This window comes from Cebus imitator, unplaced genomic scaffold (genome assembly GCF_001604975.1).
Source record: "Cebus imitator isolate Cc_AM_T3 unplaced genomic scaffold, Cebus_imitator-1.0 Scaffold285, whole genome shotgun sequence".
NCBI classification, from domain to species: Eukaryota; Metazoa; Chordata; class Mammalia; order Primates; family Cebidae; genus Cebus; species Cebus imitator.
The window spans coordinates 1545483-1555558 of record NW_016107600.1 but is presented as its reverse complement, the minus strand read 5'-3'; the positions used below and the strand labels follow the sequence as shown (position 1 = coordinate 1555558).

Below are 10076 nucleotides of genomic sequence, written 5' to 3'. Positions count from 1 at the left end.
AATCTGAGATAACATTGTTTTAGGCTGTATTGCTTTTAAAAAGTCTCTTAACCTGACAACTTAACGATCTCATTAACTCTGCCAGATAGGGAGATAGGCACTGACACGACAAGGAAAACAAATTAGTGGCAGCATCTACACAGGCTTCTCGCTGCCTGGAAGACTGAGGATCCCAGGAATGCTAGAGAGTAAAAGTAGTGTTGGTTTAGCAGACTGGGAGCCAAAGGGATCCTAGCAGCTCAGCCTCTCTGCATAGGTTAAGTGGGGGAAAGAAGAGAGTGCAGCCAGGAAAAGCTGAGCTTGAAGCTCCCCTGGCAGGCTGTGCTGACCCCATCCCAGCCCCACCTCCAGTCCTGAACTAGCTGAATGTATTTGGGGCCCTCTGGGGGCAATAGGGCACCAGGAACTGAAGGTTAGTTTCCCACTGCCACCAGCCACCACCACGTTTACCTCACCTAGTTCCCAGTGGGGATGCTACTTTCTCAGTACCCAGAACCAGAGCTGAGCCCCAATTATTAACTGAAGTGGCCACTGGTGTGTTTTTATCACTCACCTGCTTCCAGACCTTTCAGGCGCTGATTACATCTTTCCTTCCTCAACATACACTCAACCGAGTTGGGCATCAGGATGGGAAGTTTTCTCCTATCTAGACGGTATAGATAACTTAAAGACTTAAGTGGAGCAAAATGAGGGTTTGGAATCAACTCAGCTGGGAGTGATGTGTATACTCTTCCACCTGATATATTCCGGCCAAGTCAGGGCATACTAGACTGTCCTGAGGAGCCAGTGGACAGAAAAGATTTCAGAAAGAATCTGAGCAATAAAATCAAGGCAAAAAAAAGATATTTTATTTTAAAAACATGTTTGTGGGTTTTTTTCCTTTTTGCATTCAGTACATTGTCATTCAGACATCACAATACTATATACAGATACATAACATTTAAAAAAAAGAGCCTATTTCTGATGAACATTTGAAAAGAACACTGTTTTGTAATGCACCAGTGGGAAGGGAAGAGGCAAAGGGCCCCCACAGCACCAAGGTGGCCTTTGAGGAGGACAATGTTAGGCAGCATCTACATTTACCTAATTGAGGGCCAGATATTCTTGCCTTCTGCACTAGACCCTCTAGCTTTCCTCTGGAAGTCAGTAAAAGTGAAAGTGTGAGGAGTCCCTCCTGGGCTAGTGCCTTGAGGAAAGGGACTTTGTTGAGGAACTGACTCTCCCTCTCCTTGGAAGAGATGTTTATCCTCAGAAAAAAAGTTCTGCTTCTGTGCCTAGCCTAATCCCCAACCTTACCACCTAGAGAGAGAAAGAGAGAGGAGAGAGAAGCCCTATTTAGCAGCGTGGCTGGAGTCTTTGTCCTCCTTTGATTTCCACATGTTGACTGAGAGAGCAGAACAGGGGAGCCCGTGGGGCAAAGGCAGCCCCGATCCAGCTCGAAGAAATGCAGTTTCTTAGTTGGGATGGGAGGTAAGGGGCTGTGCTGATTCCAGCTTTTACTGAAACATCCGTACTCCAATCACGCTGCCAGATCCCTAATAATTATCATGAATATTAACACGACTTTTAAAATATGCACAGAAAATCTTTACTGGGAAATCTTGCTTAAGGAGTGCGAGAAGGAGGGACAGGGAAGGAAAATATGAGCTGGCCAGATCCTGCACCGAAGCTGCACCCTTAGGGAGGGTCCTCTACCAGCCTGGTCATAGGATGAGGCAAGAATTGGGGCCATTTGGGATTCCCCAACCCTGCTTTGGTTGGTATGATTGGGCTCTCCGCTGCCACTGGACTTTCTGGCAGGGTGAGCATAAGGAGGAGTACAGGCCGCCAGCCTTCCTCCCATGGCCCACCCGGACCCATTTCCAAAGCCGCTGAAGTCGGGTGAGTTTCCTCTGGCTGGGGGTGGAGGCTGGGGATGGAATAGGGAGTTGGGGGCGGCCTAGCTCGGCCTTGGAGCCTCTGCCTCCGGGCAGCGCGGTTCTTCTTTCTCGTTAACATTAAATACTCTTCTGCACCCGCGCAGCGTCTTTCCGTGGGTTCGGTTATGGTACAAAGCGGTGACATAAATAGATGGGGCAAGCAGCGGGTGGGTGGTCAGGTGGAATGGAGATGAGGCGCTTTCGATTTGCTGACCACTTTCTTCTCTTTGACCCGCCGGTTCTGGAACCAGATGGTTACCTGGCGCTCAGAGAGGTTCGTGGTGGCGGAGATGCGCCGGCGCTTCTCTTTGGTGATGAACTTGCTAGCCGCGTATTCCTTCTCTAGCTCCTTCAGCTGTAACTTAGTGTAGGGCACGCGTTTCTTGCGCCCGCGCCGGTAGCTGCTCACCTCGGGCTGCAGGGGAACCACGTCTGCGGGAAGATAAGGAAAGAGGGAAGAAGTGAGGCGCGCAGCTGGGCTGGGCTAGGAGACCCGAGGCTGCCTAGGCACAGAGTTCTGGCAGGGGCTCACCGGGGCCAGAGGATTGCTCTGCATAGTGAAGCCCCTTAATGCTTTTCATTTCTGTTATTTTAGCAAGACCACAACTAGGGTGAGACCACTGGGCTCGAAGTTTAAGGGAGGGGGCGCCAAAAACTCAGTAATCAAGACAATATTCGAAAGCAATGTTTAAAAAAGCAAAACAATACAAAAACATTCATGATGAACAAAATATCAATTAAAAAAATAAACATGGGATCAGTATTACCGATTTTCCCTTTTGTTTCAGGCCTCAATATGGCTCTGCACAGCACTCAATATTAGGATCCTTGTCTGATTAGAGGGGGCCCTCCAAATTCCAGCCTGGCCTGCCATGCTTGCAGAATTTCAGATATTCAGAAAAATCCCTCCTTCCTGCAGTTAGATCATTTGGGTGCTTATTAGTTTATATTCTGCCCCATTGTCAGAGGAAGGCGTTCTGTTATATGTTTCAGGGACATATATGGTGCAGCAGGCAGGGGGTCAGCTTCAGTGGGCCCAGACTACCAGATGGCTTTTCCTGCCTTGAGACACTGGCCCTACGCTAGGGATGTGAAGCATAGATAGAAGAGAAGTGTTCAGGTGAAGCCAGCCTGCTTGGAGGTCCACACTGTAGGAATTGGGGTCCATTCTAGGAATTGAGGTCCAATGTTGTGAATCACTTAACAACACCCAAGGTGGGAGGTCCTGATCCTGAGATATAGGGAATCAGGTGTCCCCGGAAGTAGGGGTTCCACACCGCAGTCCCACCAAATCGCGGCAAATTCTATTCCAACCCCCTTCCCTCTCCATTCCTTCACAGTTGAAGGAAACTGTCTACATCCCAAGCGCCAACTATAACCCTAAACCCTAGCCAATACCTGTCATCCAAGCCACTACCACCAGTTCAGTTTCTTCAGGCTCTGAGAATTTCACAAAAACTGCAACTAATATATAACACTTAGAACTTCATTTTCTACTCCACCCTCATCCCTGTCAATAAAGGTCATAGCAACACTTTCAAGGGGAAGTGGGGGAGCTAGGGAGATTATCTGGATAGCTCAGCCCTCATTTTTTTTTTCCCATGAATTATTAGACTTCTTCAGGTGAAAGCTAATGGGGAGGACTGAATATTTGGGTCTCCCCTTCATTCTTACAGCCTTTTGAAACTATAGACACAACCCAGAGGGAGGACACAAATTTCTTCCTCAAATGTTTGTTCCCATCCCACCCCCCCAAAACACTTTTCCTGCACCCATCCCTATTGGGTCTGCTTTCTTTCAGAGTATCTATACACAATGGGAAAGTAGTGGTCACAGTGAGATGCAGAGGAAGAGAAAATGTTCAGGAAGAAAATGAGAGACAGGGGGTCCAATGGCCTCATTTGACTGTCTTCTGGTGACAATTTCTCAGGCATTTTTGGTCCAATGTCGGACCTGGCATTTTTCTCTGCCTCTGTGTGAATAAACCAAGATTTTTAAAAAAAAAAATCTGGAAAACAAAATAACTTTATTTAAATAGTACGGATCCTTTAGATTAAAAAGGATTTGTTTTTGAACAAGACCTTTGTTTTTAAATCTCTCAGTTATTAAATTTGTTTTACTCTTATAGATGTAACCATGATTTGGGAAATTGATGATTTGTGGACAAGAATACAATGAAGAGGGTAAGTAGTGATACCATGAATTTGTAGTGGTTGTTTTTAAATCCTCAGAACATTTTTTCAGGCTTACTTTGTTAAATCCATTTTATAAGGTCAGGAATCTGAGGCTCAGAGTGGGTAAAATAACTTAAATGGCAGAACCAGATTTTAAAGCCAGACTTTCTGACTCTTAAAATGATACAGTAAGTTTTTAAAATGGAAATAGGCCATCTGGTACAATCTAGCTTTAAAACACCTCCTTTCCCCTGGAGAGCAAAGTAGGGTAAAGGTAGGGTTTCCTTTCTGAATTACCCAGATAATTGTCCTTAATTTTTTACTTCACTTTCTTTAAACTCTCACAATGACCTATCCAATTTTGGTTTCCTAAACTCTAGCTCCAAATTTCCAGTGAGATTTAAGCAACCCTAAAAAAAAATGTTTAAAAAGTAGACAACTGGTTTAAACTGGTTATTTTTCTCTACAGGATAACAGGATTGATTTAGCCAATTTGTCCTGGATCAGACCAACTGTAGGTTGTTTCGGCCTCCTGGGGAAATAACTCCAGTCTTACCTTCTCAAATAAGCCCCCTTTCTTTGTCTGCTGCCTTATCTGGAAAGGAAGTGGTATGCAGAGATGTAGAAACATCTGGTAGCTTAGACCTCGAGATGTATGTACACTGCCTAAAGTGAGTGGGACTTACTTATTAGTTTTACAATCAGCCCTTCCCTAGTCTCCCTCCAGATCACATACACAAATGACTTCATACCTGGGAACCTAATAGACACCTTGGAGGAGCAAATAAAAATCATATCAATGCTCAGCTATGGCTTTCTCTTTGGGCTTGGGGACCCCTGTGAACAGCTTCCCACAGCCCACCCACTCTTGACCACCCGCCCCTTATGAGTGAGCTCTGGGCTCTGAAGAGCACCTTGTCCAGCTAGAAATCTAGTTTGCTACTCTTCCCAACCCAAATCCAAAGGCTTGTCAGTACGGACTTCTAGTATGGCTCAAAGAGCCCACTGTTTCTTTCTCCCTCTTTCTCCTGAACCCCATCTCTCTTTTTCTCCCTTTCTGATTCTCTCCTGGAATTTCTGCCTCAAAAAAAAAAAAAAAAAAAAAAAGTCTATGCTCACCACAGGGAGGAAGAAAAAAAAAACATAACAATAAAGCAAGGGTCTGTATAATTGGGAGAAGGAAGAAGCCACAACACATCTTGGCCCTAATTATCTGGATCTTGCTGAACAATTGCCTCCATCTCCCACACCAGCCCAGACTGCCACAGATGAGGTTTCTCAGAGCCAGAGGCACTGAAGAGAGACAGCAGTGTTTATACCTACATGTTGCCGAACAAACCACAATTGCATAGACAGAGTTATCTTGAAATCTCACTACTTCTAAAAGATCTCTGAGTGGGTAGAAAGATGGAGGGTGTCTGAAGATAATTTCTTGCTCGTCTGCCTGCCTCTTGCCTGTACCTCTGCACTCACTGAGATACATCAGCCCAATTCTATTTCCACACGGGGATTGTGGGAGCACATATCTGCTGAGGCATGCTGGGTTTTATATCCATTTCCATGCCATAATTTGCAAGTGTATTAAATCTCAATTGGGCTGTATTTTTTATTTCAAAGATATTTTTCTCTAGGAGGCTGTGATCAAAAATGTATTTATTTTTAGTGGAGGCGTGTTTTTTTTTTTTTTTTTTTTTTTTTCTGGGAATCTTTGAGATGTTTATTTTGTTCAAAGATTTCTCAGCTTCTCTCCAATCCTTCACCCCTACTCCACATCACATGCCTACACAGAACAGCTCCTTCTCTTCTACCTCTTCTCTGTAAACCCATTGCCCATTGCTCTGGGTCTGTGCCCCCAGCCACAGTGGGTTTGGTGGGCACTTGCTCCCTTACCCCTTCACCCCTTGGCATGGCCCATTGGCTCCCCTGCCCCAGGAATTCCTGATGGACCCCAATATCCTAAGAAGCTTCGTGTTTTGGTGAGATAGAGAATTAAAGGGCCATCTCCCTAAAAATACATTGCTGTATCATGAACATGTGAATTGCCTATCTTCTAAAAATGTATTATTGTATATTACATATTAGGTAGTTAATAAAATAAATCACATTATATAAAAATATTATAGCCAATGCAGGGTAGATGATGCATAATAAAATTGTACCATCCTTAATTCTGGTAATCAGAAGTCAGGGTGCCTAGTGTAGGTCATACCCTGGTACTGAGTGTGTCATACTAAGTATTTAATAATATTTCATAATATTCACAAGAATGTTATTTGCTACACTCTCTAACATCATTCAGTAATTTTTTTTTACCACCTACCTCTAATTCCAATCCCGGATGCAGAGGAATTTCAGACCCGCCCTTAGGAGGTCTCCAGGTCTATGCTTTCCAAGGAAAACATCCCTGAGCTTGGCATGTGGAGCTGGCAGGGAAGCTGGCCAGTGTCGGAAGACATCTGTGGCTGCCCAGGACCCCCACCCCAAACATCTCTGTAGGCATCAGAAGGAAGAACGCTCTCCCACCGAGCTCTGCTTACAGGGAGAACAGACTCAAATGCTGGACTCCTTAGACCGAATCCTGATTTCTCAGCACAAGGCAGGATCCAAAGCTCTTGATGTGGTTTTGGGAAACCTGGGACTGGTCTTTCCCCCACGGAGAGTGGTGGGACTTGCAGGATCCTTTCTCTCTTCAACTGGAGACGGAACAAGAGGGGAATGAATTCTCCCTTCCCATACTTAGCCAGACAAGACCAGCGGGTCCCCAGCCTGGGCCTGGACCCCAGATGCCCCTGAACAGGTCTTCCTCTTCCATGTCTCATCCCCACGCCCCTCTTTCTGTGTTTGGAGCACCAATAACTAACTCTCTCAACCACATTTGGGGGAGTTGGCAGTGGAAATGTCTGTAGGTTTGAGCTCAATATACCAGAGGGGCAAGGAAAATTTTACATCGCTGGGGAGGGATTCGAGCCTCCTCTCCATTCCCTCTCCAGAGATTTTGGATTTTCTCTTCTCTCAACAGTCAGGAAATTCATGGCCAGATTTTTTAAATAAGTCAAGAAAGGAAAAAAAGAAATTCCACGTTTCTGTAGACCCCAGCAAATTAGTCCCCTATTTTAAAAATACTGTCTAGTGCCTGAACTATCCTGCAAATTCAAAGAAAGTGGGGGTTCTTATTCCCCGCCCCCCAGTTATTCGGTGGGTTGGGGGTTTTGTCCTGGATTCTAAGGCACTATAGGCCCACTCTGCCTCCATCCCTGGCCAGAAGCGGGATTAGGGGCCAGGAGCCCGGCAGGAGGCTGGAGCCGGCGAGGGGAGGCGGAGGCGAGCTACTGAACTAAGCAGGGCCCGCGGCCCGGCGTTTGGGCGCCTGTGATTGCTTCATTCTCTGACGGGCAGCTACAGAGAACGTGTCGGAGCAGATTTCTTCCCCGGCGCATTCCTCAGTGCAGCTTGCCCGGCCGGCTCCTTAGGCAGCCCAGCCGAGCGGGCGCGCCGGGGCCAGACGGCGGGGGTGGCTGGGGCGCGGAACCCCGGGGCAGGCAGGGCAGGGAGGAGTCCCCGGCGGCGGCGGCGCTCGGGTCCCTTCCTTACCTGGGAAGGGAGACTTCCAGAGGTGGGCGGACTGCGACTGCTCCTTGGAGCAGTACACCTGACTGTCCCAGCCATTGGAGAGAGCCCAGTGCTGGTAGCCTTCGACGGGGATGAGCGCGTCGTGTCGCGGCTCCGGGTGCCCGCTGATCCCGGGCACCACCGACACGTCCAGGTAGCCGGGCATCGCCTGGTACGAGCTGGCGAAGCTGGGGTAGAAGGCGAACTCCTTGGCCCTGGAGGACAGGTCGTCACCGGGCAGGGCGCCCGACGGCTCCGGGTATTTATCACCCGGGTGGTAGGCGCAAGGCTTCTGCTGCAGGTTCACGTTGTGCGACAGGCGGCAGCCGTAGTAGCTGCCCCCGAAGGGGTAGCCGTAGCCCAGGGTGGCGCTGGACGAGGTGGGGGGCGCGGGCGGCGGGGCACACTGGCGCGCCGCCTCGGGGGCCGGGATGTCCGTGTAGACGGCGCCCTGAGGGGCGCCCAGGGGAGCCGGCGGGCGGCCCAGCACGGGGTGCGAAAGCAGATCGCGGCAGTGGCTGGCCGGGCAGCTGCTGCCCAGACCATCCATGCTCGGGGCTTTGCCGGGGCTCGCTCCGCTGCAGCCGCCCCCCGCTCCGCCCGCGCCGCCGCCTCCTCCTCCGCCGCCGCCGCTGCCGCTCTCCGCCGCGCTGTCCTCATAGACGTACATAAGGCTCTCCGGCCAGCGTGGATGCAGGAGCAGCGAAGTCGTCATGACATGATCTGTTGGAGCTTTTTAAAAACTCCACTTGCCAGAGGCAGCGAGCTAGGGAGACACCTCGCTCCTGTTTCCCCTCCCCCATCCCTCCCCCCTTTTCTCTCCACCCCTCCCCTCCTCCTGGTGCTTCCACCTCCCTCCCTACATTCCATCTACGCATGCGGAGATACTTCATTAAGAAATCCGCCGACTCCCGCCCTCCACCCCTGAGCACCCCTCCCGCGCCCACGTGACGCGCTCTGCGCACGTGATGCCCCTGCCAGGTCTCCTGGGGTTCCCTCCCCTCGAGGTGGGGCGGGGCGAAAAGAAAAAGGTCTCTGATGGTTGGATCAGGTCTCTGATGATTGAGCTAAAGGAGGCGTGAGCTGGGAAATTTAAAGGGACAGGGAGACGCCCCCCTGGCAGGCCCCAGAGAGAAAAAAGGAGGAGGGGGGCGATGCTGAATTTGGCCGACGCAAAGGGGTCGGGGAGGAGAGGGCTGTAACTGGGCGCCTCTCCCTAGGCAAAGGATGTGCACGAGGGAGACAGACCCCTACCCCCAAACCGATCACTATGACTGCCCAAGTCTCTGGATTGGGGCTTGAAGCTAGGGGTGGGAAAGAAACCAGATTTTAAAAAATAATAAATGAAGATAATAGAAAACAGGCAGAAGCGCTCCGGCCCTGGCAGCTCCCCTCAGCTAGCGGATGGAAAGAACCCGATGCCGCGTAGCAAGCCTTTGATGCCGGGATTGTGTTTCCAGTTCCTACCTTCAGCCACTGTACCCAAAATCCCAGATGTCTGAAAAGGACTCTCTCATTTACTTCGCTGGGTTTTCCTCGAGCGGAGAGGGGAGTGACAGCCCCCAAATACAGAATTCATCACCTGGGGCAGGGATTGTGAAGCGATGGAATACACTCAGCAATAAATGGAGAATGAATAAAAGGAGGGAAATAAAAGCCGTAGAATAGACTGATATTTCAATATACAATAGAAATAAAAATCTCAGAGTGAGATTTTTCAAAGAAATTCGGGGGGGGGGGTGGCTGCAAGATTCAGCCTGGGGAAGCTAAAAGCCCTGGATGCGAAGGAGAGGGTGCTCTCTTGTATAGGTATACAAAAGAAAACATGGAAAATCGGGGAGATTCAGCGCTACCCCTTTGGAGGACCTCTCTCTGGCGCTACTCTGGGGGACCCTGCAGAGCCCACCTCTGCCCTCAGTGGCCTGATTTGAGCCACCGCGACACAGTCCCCCGTTGAATATCCTTACTGCAGCTCCCATGGCTTTCTTAGGTCACTCTCTCTTTTAGTGACCTAAGTAGTTTCATGATCTAAAACTGACCCCTACTTCAAACGAAAAATTAACACCAACTTACTGATTCTTCAAAAGCTCTCCCTTCTTTCCTCCCAATCTCCCAACTTGTCAGGAACCTCGATAGAGTCGCCCCATTCTGGGGGAGCATCTCCGTGGAACTGAGCCAAATTCCCTTTCAGCACAGCACCTTCCTGAGAAATCGCAACGAAGAGAGGAAAAACAAGAGGGGCTGCAGCATTTCCCTGTTTCCTGCCTCTGCCAGAGGTTTTAAATGCTGAGTGCTCGGGTGCAGCCAACGCACAGGCCATGGCCACACAGTAGCCCCTCGCTCAGCCGGACCTACTGCACCCTTCAAACCTGAG

General features: G+C 49.4%; 1 protein-coding gene across 1 annotated transcript; it reads right to left on the bottom strand.

The window, feature by feature from the left end:
• Positions 1-826: 826 nt before the first annotated feature.
• Positions 827-8531, bottom strand: HOXC13 (homeobox C13). Its single transcript, XM_017501914.1, has 2 exons — positions 7685-8531; positions 827-2351 (listed from the first exon to the last, which is right to left on the bottom strand). The coding sequence occupies exons 1-2, from the start codon at positions 8415-8417 to the stop codon at positions 2095-2097; spliced, it is 990 nt and encodes a 329-aa protein (XP_017357403.1). The 5' UTR covers positions 8418-8531; the 3' UTR covers positions 827-2094.
• Between the last annotated feature and the right edge of the window lie 1545 nt (positions 8532-10076).

Excerpts from the sequence above, each read along its gene's own strand:
- HOXC13 (XM_017501914.1), bottom strand. The coding sequence starts at position 8,417 with ATGACGACTTCGCTGCTCCTGCATCCACGCTGGCCGGAGAGCCTTATG. Across the intron at positions 2,352-7,684 it reads CTGGAAGTCTCCCTTCCCAG|ACGTGGTTCCCCTGCAGCCC; the intron begins GTAAGGAAGGGA and ends ATCTTCCCGCAG.